The sequence below is a fragment of the Myotis nattereri genome (assembly GCF_964212035.1).
Source record: "Myotis nattereri genome assembly, chromosome: 7".
NCBI classification, from domain to species: domain Eukaryota; kingdom Metazoa; phylum Chordata; class Mammalia; order Chiroptera; family Vespertilionidae; genus Myotis; species Myotis nattereri.
In genome coordinates this window covers 57,278,974-57,296,829 of record NC_138082.1, presented here as the reverse complement: position 1 = coordinate 57,296,829, position 17,856 = coordinate 57,278,974, and the positions used below count along the sequence as shown (strand labels likewise).

The 17,856-nt window shown below is 45.3% G+C and overlaps 1 protein-coding gene across 1 annotated transcript in view; it reads right to left on the bottom strand.

Moving 5' to 3' along the window:
- The window catches only part of ACVR1C (activin A receptor type 1C), an 80,189-nt gene extending 63,665 nt beyond the window's left edge, over positions 1-16,524 (bottom strand). The window contains exon 1 of the mRNA XM_081095174.1: positions 16,238-16,524. Coding sequence (XP_080951300.1) covers positions 16,238-16,307 — 70 coding nt within the window. The 5' untranslated portion in view covers positions 16,308-16,524. The remainder of the gene's footprint in view (positions 1-16,237) is intronic.
- Between the last annotated feature and the right edge of the window lie 1,332 nt (positions 16,525-17,856).

Below are 17,856 nucleotides of genomic sequence, written 5' to 3'. Positions count from 1 at the left end.
GTCATCTAAGAAATGTTTCTTAACCCAAGATCAAAAGATTTTCTTCTGTGTTTTTTATTAAAGTTTTATAGTTATTAGATTTTTTTGTCTATGAGTCATTCTGAATTAACAATTATAGACGTGCAAGGCACGTTTTTAGGTTTTATTTTCCTGTTCCAGCATCATTTGGTAAAAAGATTATACTTTATTAAGTTGCCTTTATTTCTTTTTTTAAAATAAAAAGAACAATTGATCATATATGTATGAGTCTATTTCTATTCCACTAATTTGATATCTTTCACTGTATTTGGGAAATTATTAACCAATACCTTTTAAAATATTTTTTATTACATCCACCTAGGATTACACTTACATATAAGCTATACAACTCGATATTGTTTCAGACCTCTTGGATGCTCTGTTTAGGTTCTTTTCACTCTTACCACTTCACCTCTTGACAGTGCCCACTTTAGTGTAATGATTTTATAATAATAATTTCTATTGGTCCATCTTCAAGTTGAAAACACAACATAGCACCACTTATGAATCTGGTTCCTTAAAGCTGTGTTAATCTAGATTATGACTCTCTGAGTTAACATCTCTTGGATAAGCATGCATTTATGAAACTAAACATTTTGCATTAAAGTAAACATTAACCAAAGAACTGATATGCATATGTGTATAATCTGTGGACAGACAATAGTGTGGTGAAGACCTGGGGCGGGGGTGGGAGCGGGGTGGAGTGGGTCAATGGGAGGATAAAATGGGGCAACTATAATACTTTCAACAATAAAGATAAATTTAAAAAAATGAAATTATCATAGTCAAGATCTGGATGGATTAGGTTGTTTTCTAATCCTGTTTTTGACCACAGAGTATTTATTTCAATCAATTATGGCTTTGAACAAAAATTTCTAAGAAATTTAATCAACATACAGAGATATGGCATCTATCTTTGTCATTTTACCTTGTCATGAGATAAGGATGGTAAAACAGATCAGGAAAAAATGTGTTTCACTTTCAAAATTAGAGTATACTAGTCATTTTCTTGATGTGAAAAGTTTAATGAAAAAGTAGATTGATCTAATTTGGGATGCTTAAGTCACCCGCACATTTAAATTGTTTTAAAAAATAATAAGCCAAGTTCTTGAGTCATACTAAATGATTCACCCACGAATTCTTGAGGGGATTAATTTAAAACAGTTCCAAAGTAACAGTTTCTTCACATTCCTACAATAACAACAACAAAAAGAGAAAAAAGAAGAAGAAAACAACAGGAACAGGGAGTTAGTCCAGAGGAGAAAAAGGGAAGAATCAGGGCAGAGCATAGCCTGGTTGGCCAATCAAAATAGATGAAGTAAAGAGCCATGTGAGAACGCACGGGAACATCTCCCGAGAATAGCTGAGTTTTGGCTTCTATGGAAAAAAAGTATTCTTTAGCTATTTCATACTTCTATTCACCTCCTTGCTAGCTATTCCTTTTGTTTTGTTTATCCCTTTTTACTAAATTTATTGAGGAGACACTGGTTAACAAAGTTATCCAGGTTCCAAGTGCACAATTCCGCAACAAATCAGTACTCTATATTCTATGTTCACCACTCGAAATAAAGTATCCTTCCATCACCATTTATCCCTCCTGTACCCACCTCCACCTACCCCAAACCTTTATTTCCCCCAATCACTACACTGTGGTACATGTCCATGAATTTTCTTTCTTTTTTTATTTTTTAGTCAATCCCTCCATTGTCCCCCACCTAGCCTCACCTGCCCCCAATAGCTGTCAGCCTGCTCTCTATGAGTTTGTCTCTATTTTGCTTATTAGTTAATTTTGTTCATTGGATTCCACGTATGTGTGAAATCATGTGCTTGTCTTACTCTGAGTGGCCTAGCATAATGCTCGTAGGTCCATCCATGCTGTAGCAAAGGGTAACATTTCCCTCTTATTCACAACCAAGTAGTATTCTGTTGTGTAAATGTACCACAGCTTTTTTATCCACTCATCTACTGATGAACACTTGGGCTGCTTCCAAATATTGGCTATTGTATATAACATTGCAATAAACATAGAGGTGCATATATACTTTTGAATTAATATTTCAGATTTGTTCAGCTATATTCCCAGAAGTAGAATTTCTGGGTAACAAGGCAGTTCCATTTTTAAGTTTTGGACAAAACTCCATACTGCTTTCCACAGTGGCTGCACCAATCTGCATTCTCACCAACAGTGCACAAGGGTTCCTTTTTCTCCATACCTTCGCCAACATTTATTGATTTACTAGGGGCCCAGTGAATGAATTTGTGCACCCTGAAAGGAGCCATGGGTCACAAGGCTGTAGTGGGCACAGGGGCAGGTCTCAGCCCATCCTCCATGCCCCCGTCTGGCCCCTTCCACTGCGGCCCTCCACACCCTGTCTGCCAGCAGCCCCGCTCCCACAGCCACGGCTCCCAGGCGCTGATGGCACTGGCCCCACTCACACCCGCTGACAGTTCAGAGTGATTGGGGCCAGTGCCAGCAGCAGGTACAAGCTGTGGCTACTGCCCCAATCGCCTCTCAGAAGCAGAAAGAGGTGGAAAAGCCTTTGGGGCAATCGAGGCCAGCAGCCACCGCTTGCACCTGCTGCTGGCACTCAGCGCCGCCGGCCCCCGATCACTCAGCGCTGTCAGCAGGTGCAAGCGCTGGGCGGGACCATGGCACACAGGAACAAAGAATTTTCAGTAACCATCAGAGGCTCATCCTGATGACAGCAACCGGTGCCCTGCCGTGGTCTGGTGCCCCTGCACACCTGCTCCACCATCCCGCTGCAGCCAACACCTGCCATGTTTTGTGCTCTACCACCTGCTGCCAATGCCTGCCATGTTCCGCGCGTGCCCCCGGTGGTCAGTGCACATCAGAGTGACCAGTTGTTCCACCATTCGGTCTATCTGCATATTAGGGTTTTATATATATCCTATCTAATAAAAGAGAAACATGGTAATTAGCGTACGACCACTACCCTTCCCATTGGCTAATCAGGGCAATATGCAAATTAACTGCCAGCCAAGATGGCGGTGGCAGCCAGGCAGCTTGAAACTAACATGAGGCTTGCTTGCTTCAGTGACGGAGGACTCCAACGTTCCCCGCCTGCTGCTGCAGGCCTCTGAGCTGCAACTCTAAGCAACTATGTAACAAATATAGAAGCTAAACAAAACCCCAGAAACCTGCTTTAGTCCGCCGGGCTTCAGCCAGCAGGATCGCAGCATTGTAAGCAAAGGCCAGAAACCTACTTTCAGCAGCGGAGGCCTAAGAGCTGGAGCCAAGCCTCAAAGCTAAAGCTGGCCCAGAATAAAAAAAAGAAAAAGAAAAAAAGGAGCGGTTGGGAGCTTCAGTCACCCCCAGCCTGAAAACAGCCCTTAGCCCTTCACCCAGACTGGCCAGGCACCCCAGTGGGGACCCCCACCCTGAAGGATGTGTGACCAGCTGCAAACAGCCATTATCTCCTCACCCAGGCTGGCCAGGCACCCCAGTGGGGACCCCCACCCTGATCCAGGACACCCTTCAGGGCAAACCAGCCGGCACCCAACCGTGCACCAGGCCTCTACCCTATATAGTAAAAGGGTAATATGCCTCCCAGCACCGGGATCAGCGGAGCCGAGAGGCCTCCCGGCACCGGGATCAGCATGACAGGGGGCAGCGCCCAAACCCCCTGATCACCCTGCAGCTCTGTGTGTGACAGGGGGCAGGGCCACAACCTCCCTATCCGCCCTGCTCTGTTCGTGACAGGGGAAGGCGCCCCAACCCCCTGATCAGCCCTGCTCTGTGCCTGATAGGGGGGAGCTCCCCAACCCCCTGATTGCCCTGCGGCTCTGTGTGTGACAGGGGAAGGCGCCCCAACCCCCTGATCGGCCCTGCTCTGTGTGTGACAGGGTGCGGTGCCCCTACCCCCCGCCCCCCCGCCACGGGCCCTGCTCTGTGTGTGACGGGGTAGAGCCATAACCTCCCCATCGGCCCTGCCCTGAGTGTGAGAGTGGCGGCTCCCCAACCCCCTGATCGGCCCTGCTCTGTGGGTGATAGAGGGTGGTGCCCCAACCCCCTGATGGGCCCTGCTCTGTGCGTGACAGGGGGCAGCGCCCCAACCGCCTGATTGGCCCTGTTCTGTGCGTGACAGGGTACAGAGCCCCAACCCCCTGATTGGCCCTGCTCTGTGCATGACAGGGGGTGGCGCCGCAACCTCCCCATCGACCCTGCCTTGAGTGTGACAGGGGACGGTGCCCCAACCCCCCAATCGGCCCTACCCTGAGCGTGACTGAGGGTGGCATCACAACCTGCCGATCGCCCTGCTCTGTGCATGACAGGGTGCGGCACTCCAACTCCCCAGTCGGCCCTGCTCTGAGCCCGACCAGGGGCTGCACCTAGGGATTGGGCCTTCCCTCTGCCACCCAGGAGCAGGCCTAAGCCAGCAGGTCGTTATCTCCCAAGGGGTCCCAGACTGCAAGAGGCCACAGGCCGGGCTGAGGGACCCCCCTCGCCCCTGAGTGCACAAATTTTTGTGCACCGGGCCTCTAGTATATGTATATAAAGCATAGCTAAGTTTTATATATATACTGGAGGCCCGGTGCACAAAAATTTGTGCACTCAGGGGTAGGGTCCCTCAGCCCAGCCTGTCCCCTCGCACAGTCTGGGACCCCTCGGGGGTGACCACTTGCTGGCTTAGGCCTGCTCCCCGGGGGGGATTGGGCCTAAGATGGCAATCAGACATCCCTCTGGCAGCCCGGCAGCCCTCGGGGGATGTCCACTTGCCAGCAGGGAGCAGACCTAAGCTGCAGTCGGACATCCTTAGCACTGCTGAGGAGGCAGGTGAGGCTCCCACCACCACCGCTGTACTGGCAGCCATCAGCCTGGCTTGTGGCTGAGCAGAGCTCCTCCCATGTAAGAGAGCACTGACCACCAGAGGGCAGCTCCTGCATTGAGCATCTGCCCCCTGGTGGTCAGTGTGTGTCATAGTGACCAGTCATTCCCATTCCTTCTGCTGTTAGGGTCAGTTTGCATATTACCCTTTTACTATATAGGATAGAGGCCTGGTGCACAGATGGGGGCCGGCTGGTTTGCCTTGAAGAGTGTCCCGGATCAGGGTAGGGGTCCTGCTGGGGTGCCTGGCCAGCCTGGGTGAGGGGCTGATGGCTGTTTGCAGCTGGTCACACACCCTTTAGGGTGTAGGTCCCCACCGGGGTGCCTGGCCAGCCTGGATGAGGTGCTGATGGCTGTTTTCAGGCTGGTCACACCCCTTTCAGGGTTGGGGTCCCCACTGGGGTTCCTGGCCAGTCTGGGTGAGGGGCTGAGGGGTGTTTTCAGGCTGGCGGGCGACTGAAGCTCCCAGCCTCCTTTTTCTTTCTTTTTCTTTTTTTATTCTGGGATTTATTTACCTTCTATAGCTGTCACTGGAGCTGAGAGCTGGCTCCAGCTCTGAGCCCGCTGCCACTGAAAGCAGGTATCTGGGGTTTGTTTAGCTTCTATAATTGCAACATTGTTGCATCCGGAGCTCAGAGCTGGGCCGCAGCAGGCGGGGAACCCTGGCTTCCTCCCTCACTGGAGCAAGCAAGCCTCATGTTCGCTTCAGCTGCATGGCTGCCGGCCTCCATCTCTGTTGGCAGTTAATTTGCATATCCTGGCTGATTAGCCACTGTGAAGTGTAGTGGAAGTATGGTTAATTACCATGTTTGTCTATTATTAGACAGGATTGATGATAGCCAATCTGACAGGTGTGAAGTGATATCTCATTGCAAATTTAATTTGATTTTCTCTGATGATTAGTGACATTAAGCATCTTTTCATATGTCTATTTGACATCTGTATGTCCTCTTTGAAGAAATCTCTATTCAGGTCCTTTGCCCATTTTTTAACTGGATTGTTTGTTTTAGTGATGAGCTTTATAAGTTCTTTATAAATTTTGAATATTAATCCCTTATCAAATGTATCAGCAAATATCTTTTTTCATTCAGTTGGTTGTCTTTTTCATTTTGTTGATGGTTGGCTTTGCTGTGCAAAAACTTTTAAGTGTGATGAAGTCCATTTGCTTATTTTTCCTTTCATTTCCCTTGCCCAAGGCGATATATCAGAAAAAATATTGCTATGAGAAATGCCCAAGAATTTTTACTATTTTTCTTTTAGGATATTAATAGTTTTGAGTCTAACCTTTAAGTTTTTAATCCATTTTGAGTTCATTTTGTGTATGGTGTTAGAAGGTGGTATAGTTTCATTTTTTGGCACATATCTGTCCATTTTCCCAACACTATTTATTGAATAGACTATCTTTACCCGATTGTAGGATTTTGCTTCCTTTGTCAAATATTGACTATAAAGGTGTAGTTTGCTGTTCTTTTTCAAGTTTCTTTAAGTGTAAAGTTAGGTTGTTTATTTAAGATTTTTCTTGTTCCTTGAAATAGGCCTGTATGAATTTCCCTCTTAGAAGTGCTTCCACTGTGTTTCATAAATTTTGAGTTGTTTTTTCTCATTTTCAATTGTTTCAGGGTATTTTTTAAAATTTATTCCTTGATCTCACAGTTAACCCATTCATTGTTTAGTAATGTTATTTAGCTTCCATGGTTTGTGTGTTTTTCAGGGGTTTTTCTTGTGATTGATTTCTAGTTTCATACCATTATGGTCAAAGAAGATGCTTGACATGATTTCAATCTTCTTAAAGTTGAGACTTGTTTTGTGTCATAACATGTGGTCTATCCTAGAAAATGTTCCATGTGCAGTTGTAAATAATGTATATTCTTCTGTTTTGGAGTGAAATGATCTGAAGATATAAATTAAATCCATCTGATCTAGTATGTCATTTAAGGCCACCGTTTCCTGGTTGATTTTCTCTCTGAAAGATCTATCCGTTGATGTCAGTGGGGTGTTAAAATCCTCTACTATGACTATATATGGACGAAGTTCCAGACTCCCTTTATGTCCATCAACATTTGTTTTACATATTTAGGTGCTCCTATGTTGGTGCAAAAATATTTAGGATTATAACCATTTATTTTCTTTTTTAAAATTATTAAAAGTATTACAGATGTCCCCTTTTCTCCCCCCTTTGACCTCCTCCACTCCACTTCCATCCCCTCCCCAGGCCTTACCCACACTATTATCTGTCCATGGACTATGCATATGTGTTTATAAGTTCATTGGCTAATCTCTTTCTATCACCCCACCTTCCCTCTGAAATATGTCAGTCTGTTCCATGCTTCAATGTCTTTGGATCTTCTTTTTTCTTCATCCGTTTATTTTGTTCATTAGATTCCACATATAAGTGAGATCATGTGATGCTTGTCTTTCTCTGACTGGTTTATTTCACTTTATCCTCTTGTTGGATTCCTCCCTTAATCATAATGTAGTATACTTCTTTGTCTTTTACTATAGCTTTTGTTGTAAAGTCTATTTAGTCAGATATAATATTGCTACCCCAGCTTTTTTTATTTGTATTTGCATGAAATATCTTTTTCCAGACCTTTATTTTTAGTATGTGTGTATCTTTTGTTCTGAAGTGGGTCTCTTGTAGACAGTATATATGTGGGCCTTGTTTTCTTATCCATTCAGCTGCCCTGTGTCTTTTGATTGGAGCATTTAAGCAATTTACATTTAAAGTGATTATTGATAGGTATATATTTATTGCCATTTTATTCTTTTACCTATGTTCCTCTACTTGGTTGTTGTTGTTATTATTATTATTATTATTATTATTATTATTATAACAGGCCCTTTAACTTTTCTTGTAATATTTATTCAGTGGTAACAAACTCCTTTAGCTTTTTCTTGTCTAAGAAGCTCTTTATTTCTCTTTCAATTTTAAATGGTAACCTTACAGGGTAAAGTGGTCTTGGATGTAGGTTCTTGCTTCCATATCTTTGAATATTTCATGCCAATCCCTTCTGGCCTTAAATGTTTCTGCTGAGAAATCAGCTGAGAGTCTTACTGGGGTTCCTTGTAGGTAACCAACTCTTTCTCTAACAGCTTTTAAAATTCTATCTTTGTCTTTAACATTGCCATTTTAATTATAATACATCTTGGTTTGGGCCTCTTTGGGTTCATCTTGTTTGGGACTCTCTGTGATCCTTGGATTTGTACGTCTTTTTTCTTCACCAGGTTAGGGAAGCCTTGTCATTATTTCTTCAAATAGGTTCTCAATCCCTTGCTCTCTCTCTTCTCCATCTGGTACCCCTATGATGAAGATGTTGTTACACTTCATGTTGCCCCAAAGGTCCCTTAAACTATCCTCATTTTTTTTTCCAAATTATTATCTCTTTTTTTTGCTCTGATTGGATGTTTTTTTCTACCTTGTCTTCCAAACCACTGATTCAATCTTCTGCTTCATCCAACCTACTGTTTATTCCTTCTAGTGTATTCTTCATTTCATATATTATATTTTTCATTTCTGTCTGGTCCTTTTTTTATGGTTTCTATGTCCTTTTTCATTCTGTTCAGCATTCTTTTAATCATTACTTTGAACTCTGATAAATTGCTTGCCTCCATTTCATTTAGTTCTTTTTCTAGAGATTTATCCTGTTCTTTCATTTGGAGCCTGCTTCTTTGTCTCCCATTTTGGCTACCTCTTTGGATTTCTTTCTGTATATTAGATTTGCTATGACTCCCAGTCTCCATGGGAAGGCCTTATGTAGTAGGTGTCCTCTGGGCTCCATTGGTGCAATCGCCTTGATCACCTGTGCTGGGTGCTCTAGGAATGTCCCCTGTGTGCGTTACATGGGCCCTCTTATTGTAATTGAGTCTTGATTGCTCCTGGCCCACCCATGTATGGTACAGACCCTCAGGCTGACTAACTGTGAGGCTCAACCCCTACCATGGCATGCAACCTACTGTGCAGATGCTGACTCCATGAAGTGGAATTTGACTCAGCAGGGTTTGGTGCCTGCCGAGATCTCCCTTTAGATATGCCACTTGTGAAGCTTATTGGATCCTTCTCTGTGTTGTCTGAAGCTGGCCACTGAGTTATTGGTTCTGGGCCTCTTGAGAGGGACTCTAGTGCAGGCAATGTATGTTGCTGCCTGTGACTGGCCCTTGGCAATTTGTTTGGAGCTACAAGCAATCTACAGTTTGTAGCTGCCTCTGCTGGGCCTGGGTGTGTTCAGGAAGGACCAAGATGTACACCAAGGCTGGCTTTTACCAGCACCTGCCTGGGAGGTCAGCATAAGTCCCAAGGCATCCAGATCCACCTCCATCTGCTTCCACCTGTTAGGCTACCTGTTAGGCTCAGTCACTGAAAGAGCCTCTGGCTGTACTCAAGTTGCCTATGAGACATTCACAATGAGTCACCTGATAGGGATGAGTGATGTTCACCAAACTGATACAAATTCAAACTTAGTGCAGTGCTGGGGAGCCTGGCTTGTGGTGTCACTGCCACCCAGTGGGTGTTCTCACACCTTTGTGGTGAAGCAGGGTCTCAGGGAGGTATCAGGGTGAGGTTGGCAGAATTTATCATGCCCAAAGAGACCACGATTTGGCCATGTGAAGGGAGGCCTCTGCCCAGATCAGGTGTGCAAGGGAAAAAATGGCTCCTATTGTGAAGCACACAGCTCCATCTGTTCCAGATTCTGCCATGAGGAGATGGAGCTAAGCAGGGTGGGGTTATCGGGAGTCAGGAGTATGGGGCTAGTGGATCTCCCATGAGGGGAAGGTACCAGTCAGGCTTTGGGAAATATGAGTGGTGTGGTCCCTTCCCCAGAACCACACCACTCAGTCAGATTTTGCCCTGATTTTGGCAGGGTGGAGCCACCAGAAGTCAGGTGGGCGGGGCCATCTGAGCTGGAGCCAGAACCCACAGGGTGGGTCCGCCGGAAGCCCAGAAAGTGGTTCTAGTGGATCTCCTGTAAGGGGGGAGCACCAGTCAGGTTCTCAGGAAAGTGGGAGAATAGCGCCCAACCCAAAGCCACACAACTAAGTCACTGACACCCCGAGTTTTCCCAGACCTCTATATTCTGGCCAAGGCATTTGATTCCTCAGTAGAATGTGAGCTCCACAGGGTGGTGCAAGAGGGAGGCCAGAGGGTAGGCTATTGCATTCCCTCAAGCTGATGCCACACAGAGGGGAGTGTTCCACCCCAGAAAGATGGCGATGGCAACTGTGGTATTGAAGAATGACTCAGCACAGGGATCCTGGAGTCTGTCCCTCAGGGCTCTCCTCAGAGCCAGAAACTTCAGACTCTCTTCACAGACTCTAGTCTGCTCCACCCTCCCTTCACCACAGCCCTGGTTAAGTGACTGTGAATAAATTGTTGTGTGTTAGCCCTTTAAAAGGGTGCCTGTGTCTCTAGAAAACTCCTGTCCCTCCCTGATGGATAAAATTCCTACTGATTTTCACAGCCAGATGTTATGTGGGTGCCTCTTCCCTGTTCTGATGCTCTGGGCTGGGGGTTGAGACCTCAAACTTCTCAGGGGAAACCCTCTTGTAGCTGAGATATCCCTCAGCTGCCACCCATGGGAGTGGGGCCAACTCCTTTCATGTCTCTACGCTTCCTACCAATATCAATGTGGCTTCTTCTGTAAATCCTTCAGCTAGTCTTCAGTTTGTTATTCAGTATGATTGTTCTGTAATTTAGTTGTAATTCCAGGTTGATCCTGAAAGGAGGTGCATGTAGCTTCCACCTACTCTGCTGCCATTTTGAATCTCTCTCCTCCTTCCCTTTTACTTTTTATTGGATCCCCAATTGAAAGGAATAATGATTTGTATTGTTCAGATTCCAGGGAACCGAGGCCCACATGCCTTAGGGATCCAGCTTTCAAAGAATGCAAAAAGCACAGGACTCATGCTTATGATGCCTTCTTTTGCATCTCTTTATAGAAAGTTGGGAATAACAGGACCTGCTTCCTCATAGAAGAGACCTAACCACCTTTCTCCACAGACTCACGACTTTCCCTCACTGAACAGTGACCCTGGAGTTTATCGCCCAGAACTCTTTTCGGAGTTGCCATAGAGGATGGACTAAGGTCAAGTATTAAAGATAGAGGTTCCCTGCTCTGGTACGCTGGCTTTATTTTGCCAGGCACTGCATAAACTTTTGACTGTATTGGTGTCAGGATTCTGGATTCTGATTTATCACATACCTCCTTTCTCTATCCTTAGGCTATTTAATAATTAATAAAAGTTTAGAAAAGGAGAGTATATTAGAGTTCTGCCATGCAATTTAGGATTAAAACACCAGGTAACAAAACAGTTACTTTGCCTTATTTTGCCTCCCTTTTCTAGGTGTCCCCTAGTTACCCCTTTCAGACTAGAGTTAGGCACAACTAAGCCAAGGTCGTAGCTAGGTATTCCTAGGTTCCCTAGCAAAAGTAGCATTTCTATATCACTTATGAACATATCCTAATATTATCCAAATTTCTTAAGCAATGTAAAAAGAAACCTTGAGATTTTGAATATCAGCTGGGAAAAATTTAAGACACAGAAGCCCAAAGCAATGGAAAATCCAGAAAAAAATTCACATATATAAATGATAAGGAATGATACATAGTATAATCTTTGTTCTTAGAATTTTCCATTTCCCCACCCTTTTTTTTTTTTTTTTTTTTTTTTTTACAGAGAGGAAGGGAGAGAGATAGAGAGTCAGAAACATCGATGAGAGAGAAACATCAATCAGCCGCCTCCAGCACATCTCCCACTGGGGATGTGCCCGCAACCCAGGTACATGCCCCTGACCGGAATCGAACCTGGGACCCTTCAGTCCGCAGGCCGACGCTCCATCCGCTGAGCCAAACCGGTTTTGGCTCCCCACCCCTTTTTAGTTCTTTTTTCTATCTATACTTAAAAATTAGCCCTCATTTTAAATGTTTATTAAAATAAACCCTTTACATTTGAACATATCTGTTTGAGATTTTTAATGACCCGGGCCTACAGTTATTCATTTAAAGGACACTTTCACCTACAAATCACCAAATAAAGCCAATACCAGTCATTTGGTAGCAGATCAAGACAGAGCTATAGCGGGAGCTAAACAGCCTCTGGCTGACATTTACATATCCCTGCCCCTCTCCCAAAGGGCTTGCAATCGCTCTTGTAGGAACATGCTCTTAACCCTCGAACTGTGTCTGTTATCAGGTCCTGTGGGGCTCGAGCCCTGACTCTACCCATTCACCTCTCCTCTTAACCTTCTCTTATTTACAATAAGTGATACGAGCACTGCCTAGAAAAAGTCAACAAACTGGACCTCAGCTCCTCTATAAGAGAAACATATAAATGTTTATTCAAAAGGAAAGTATTCTAAAAATGCATTGGAAAATAACAATCACACTCAAAAGACAATAAATGCTGGCAAAACCAACTTCTTTCACTAACAATCATTTGCAGGGAGTCTAGAGAGTTATTCTTATCTTTTTCACACATCCTTTCCTAATAAGCTACTCATGTAAGGTTAGGAAAGGCTGGGTATCCCTCCCCGTTGACTCAGAAGCAGTGGAAATAGTGCAAAGAGCTGGCAGTGACCCATCCAGAGATGCATATGGGACAGCAACAGAGCTAGAACAGCAGTTTTAGGAGATGAGGGCTAGAAATAGGTCTATACTCCTCTTTCTGATGCAAGAGCTGGATATACATGTATCAGAAGCTGGTCATCTCACCACAATATCTCTTTAATGTTGGATTGCCAAATAAAAATACAGAACACCAATTAAAGTAGAATTAAGCAGCAATTAATTTTGAATATAAGTATATACCATGTAACATTTGGAACATATTTGTAATCAAAAATTATCTGTTGTTTATCTGAAATTCAATTTAACTGGGTGTTCTATGATTGCTAAACCTGTGACTCTATTTAATGTATCTTTTAAGATTATCTATAAGGGCCCTTAGCTCCATATTTTTTATCTACTGACCAGTCTTATAACCTGAACTTTAGGTGCATAAAACCAATTACGTACCTGATATCTCCACTTCAATGTCTAATAAGCACTTTAAACTCAACATAACCAAAACTGGGCTTCAAATCTGCCACTGTCCCCTTGTCTCCAGGCCTCAACCCACGTAAGGATCTATTCTTCCATTGCTTGGGTCAAAAATTTGGTGTCATCTTTTCTTCCTCTCTCTCACACCACAAATCCTTTATTTTTCTATGATTATAGTGAATCAGGGGACTCTTTGTTTTATACTTCGTACATCTGAGGCTAGAAAACGGGTTGAAGCATTATAGTCAGTGAAGAAATATGCCCCCAAGGACTTCTGCATGGAGTTTCTTCTGGGCTGGAGAAGTTTGTTCCTTGGAAACAGAGAGCCTCTTGCCACATTTGTGTCCATCAACCAACAAATGATTGTGCTTAAAGAAGGGCAAAGGTGACAATACCTTTTGCATTTATAAACCCAGTCAATCCAACGCGTTCACTTTCAAATCCAGCAAAGCTTAAAATGTATAGTGGGAAGTGTATGGTGGTAGTGAGGAGCGGGGGTGTGTGTGGCGGGGGGGGGGGGGGGGTAAGAATATCACTATCTGAAAAGCCAACCCCCACCCTGGTTATTAAATGAAACCGTTTTCAGTTTAGTAATCCTTTCCCCACCAGAAGACGAAGGAATTCCATAAAATTAGTGGAGAAGGTATGAATCTATGTAATATCCAAAGCACAACTTATAATTTGAGACATTTTCTGCCAATTCTTTGTTTAGTACCTAGGATAACTGTTGGGAGGTTATTTCAGAGCTTTCTTATAAAACATCAAGAAACCCAAACTAGATAATGAGAGTAACTCAGAGGAGCCTAGTTTTTAGCCGGTCTGGACCAATAAATATTTTCTCTAAATTCTCATCAGTGATTACCCACTGAGATTCTCATCAAGAGCAATAGTTTCTATTATGCTGTTGAGGCATGACACATCTGATGTGATAGAGCTGCTGCAAAGAACAGCCAAAGCAAAAGGCGTTTTATTGGTTTATCAGTGTCCTTAGATATTTAAGGTCCTAGATCTGGTGCTCAGCAGAGCCAAACTGGAAGGTGGCATTTTCTGTCATGCAGTTTTGCTATGTCATCTTGTCAATAGCACCTTCTCATATAACATGCCAATAATGGCATGTACATTTTCAAAAATGGCCAATATGATTAACAATGTAATTTGTAAAAGTGACCAGGTAACCACATGAGAAAAACAACTTAGAAGGTTAAATAAATAAATAAGCCCTAGCTGGTTTGGCTCAGCAGATAGAGTGTCGGTCTGTGGACCAAAGGGTCCCGGGTTTGATTGCAGTCAAGGGCACATACCTTGGTTGCAAGCTCCTCCCCAGCCCAAGCCCTGGTGAGGGCTCGGGCAGGAGGCAACCAATCAATGTGTTTCTCTCACATTGACACTTCTTTCTCTGTCTTTCCCTCTCCCGCTCACCCTAAAAATCAATGAAAAAATATCCTCGGGTGAGGATTAACAACAACTAAATAAATAAATAAATAAATAACCTTGAATCCCCCTACCAAATAATCAAAGATTTGCACAAATATAAAGAATCAAAAATGTAAATAGCAACAGACATTTTTTTCTGTGGGATACAAAGAAGGATAAAGTTTCTTTAAGAGATTTGAAAATGATTTATGTTCAAAAGTTCATTGTAAAGTTCAAGTTTGGTAAGCACCTTTCTACTATATTGACACATTATCTCCACATCAGGCATTTTTCTTAGCCTTCAGGTTTTGAGGAAACAATCAAATTTGAATGGATATTCTTTTTTTTTTCTATTTTGTACATTTCAATGTCAAAAGTTTCCATTCCTTTTTCAGAACATAGCAGGGCTTGTTTTGCCATGCTGCTATACCCAGGGTCTCTGAAATTCTCTAAAAGATTCTGTCATAGAATAAAACATACCTTTCAAGAGATATAAAAAGATAATTGAGTCTTTTTTAAACCTCTGCAGCTAAGCTATTAGCTCCCCAAATAAATAAGGCTGAATGGACAGCCTGCGGAGGCAATTTCACAGGTGTCTAGTCAAAATATCTGGAAGACTATATATTTTTTTTTTTTTGTAAATTCTATCAGTACTTTGAATATTCTTTCCAAGTTAGCAGAGTTCCCACCCATTTCTTATAAAGACTCTGCAGTCAGTTTTTTCCCTATTTATGATTTTACTACCTCTGAATGAAAATATTTCACTTTATCTCATCATTTTCCTGATAACCTCTGGGTAACTGCTTTCCTAATTAATCCCTCCCAATAATCAAAATTTCACTTAAATGCATGTAGTGTTTCTCTCAGACCACCTGAAACACTGAAATCTGTGCATGCAGCAATCACACTACTCACAACAGTCTCCTGAATTGTCACTAAGAGGAAAGCTACCCACCCCGGAGTATCGCTATTAACGTCAAACACGTTGTCATCTGGGAAAACAAAAACGCATCAAAGTCAGCTCCGGGCCAAGTGCAGTTCTACCAAAATGCACCAGGTTTTTATGTGCAAATGTCTTAAACGTCTGACTGAAATGTTTCAAAAATGAGTTAGCAAGGAATCCTGCTCCTGCTCTCCATAACCCAGGATAATGTTATAATGAAAACAGTTTCTGAATTAAATGTGTTTTCCATCTCAGCACACTTCGCTTTTACCAAAGATGCATTTGCCCCAGTTTCTAGTAAACATTATCAAGAAACGTTTGGTTTCTAGCTCGGGCTACTTAGCCTATCAAGAAACAGACCTGTTATAAACGCTGGGACGCTTGCCAGAATGTTTTTCCCCTGCAACTCTTGGTAAAGATCGTACCTCGAAAGCAACGTGTGTTGCAAACCACGCAGATCTAAGCTCCCACTCCCGCCGACATAGCTTGGCACCAGCGGCTTCTGAGGTATCCCTGGCCTCCTCAAACTCGGTCTGAATCGCCCCCACCTCTCCGCAGCCTCCCACCCCCTGGCTCGGCTCCGCGCGGAGCTCAGCACAGAGCGTCCCCCAGGCACTTGCAGGGCGAACTCCTGGTGCCACTCAGCTCCCAGCCCCGCGCACACCCAGCAACACACTCTCCTCCGCTGCGAACTGCCCCCAGATCTGTCACCTACCTCACCCACCACCCAAACCCCACACGGTCCCTATCGCTTTTCCCCTTCCCCTGGTGGCTTTGTCCCCAACACACCTGTCTGCCCCTACGCCTGCCAGGCGTCAGGTGCCCGCGCCCCTTCGATCCAACAGGCGCTTCCCATTCCGCCCCGTGGAAGGTCAGTTTGCTCCCAGCACCTTCTTCAACTACCGCGCCCGCCCGCGGACGATCCCCGACTCCCCCCAACCCCCCAACCCCCACGTGAGCGCGGGGCAGCCGCGCCCGTCCTACCTGCGGAGAGCGCGGCGGCCGCGGCGAGCAGCAGAGCCTGGCGGAGCGCAGCGCCGAGCGCTCGGGTCATGGCCACCGGGCGGCCGCGCGGGGCTGCGAGGCCCCAGAGCGGACCTGGCGGCCGGGGCAGCGCCCGCCGCTTTGAAGTTCCCGGGGCGCCGGAGGGAAGCGCAGCCCCGCAGCCTTCGGAAGTGCGCGGTTGGCTCTAATCCGTGAGGGCGCACCCCTCCTCTGCCTCCCCCATCTCACGCCCCTCGTGGCTGGCGGTGCGCCGCGCTCCTGCCACTGACCCCAGGGACGCGCTGGAGGGGAGCGGGGTGGGGGAGGAGGGTGCCAGGGCCCGCCCCCGCCGCGCCTCCGCCCCCTGCGCCCTCGGAACCGCCTGGGGCCTGGCGCTGTCGGGCCGGCTGGCAGAGGCCGCCCAGAGCTGGAGGGAAGCAAGGGAGTGGGGTGGCGTGGAGCCCCTGGCCTGGAGGTGGGAGTCAGGACGGCAGGGAAAGCCCTGCTAAGACTTTAGGAAACTTAAGCCCTGCAGCAATTGCTTTCTGGTGGTCCGCTCCGCAGGTCGCTACAGAAGACCCGCCCGTCCAGGTCTCTTGGCGTTTGTTTGTAGTCCGGTGCCCTACGGGTTTTCCAACTAGACTGAGCCTGAGACACCCCCGTGCATTCCCGCCGGGCCTGTCCCACCACCGGTGCGGGCTGTGCACAGGTCTGTGGAAGGGCGCCCTCTCTGTTCAGCCCCGGAAATAACCAATTATTCGACTGCATTGGCTACCCTTTGCTTTAGTTTCACAAACTTCAGCTCTTGCGGGATGATTTCCTGCGGCCCTCCCCTGTATGAAATGGCGACTCAAGCTAGACCCCCTTGCGCCAGATGATGAGGGTGAGGACTCATCCTATGGAATATATCTCCGGCAGCTACAGTTTTCAGCAATTAAAAATTGGGGGGGGGGGGGGGGGGGCGGACATCATATACAAGGTTTAAGGGGAGGTGAAGGACGATTTAAAGTAATATATTAGAAACTTGTTTAAGTGCTGTTTAAATCCCTGGAGCTTATTATGTAATGGGTGTGCTCCCCATGTGGATTGTGATGGAAAATACAAAGGTAACGTTACCAATTAATAGCAATTAGCCTAAATTCAATCCTACGCGCACATTGACGTGAATGGTAGTATTTTAACCTCAACAACAACAACCAAAAGCCAAGAATCCAGTACGGGTGTTATTTCTACTGTTATGGGGCACCTTGAAAAGTGATTGTCATGTAAATGAGTTGCCTTGAGTAAGAGAGATTACTTGCTTCTTCACCTAGCTCAGCTGGAAATAACCAAGTGGTCTTTCTGAGGTCTATGAAAGACCTATGGTGGAGTGATATATACAACTGACTTTACCATCCAAGGACCCCGCAGTGCGGGGCTGGGGTGGGGCTGGGAGTGGGGCGGGGGGGAGGGGGGATGACTGTTGAGCTTTGATGCATGATGGTGACAGTCCTGAGGATTTCAACCACCACCACCTTGGCTGAATCAAAACATTCCCAAGCATAAAAAGACATTGTTCTCATTTTATTCTGGATCAAGTAAACAGAAAAAAAAAAAAAAAAAAGATGTGGGACAAGCCT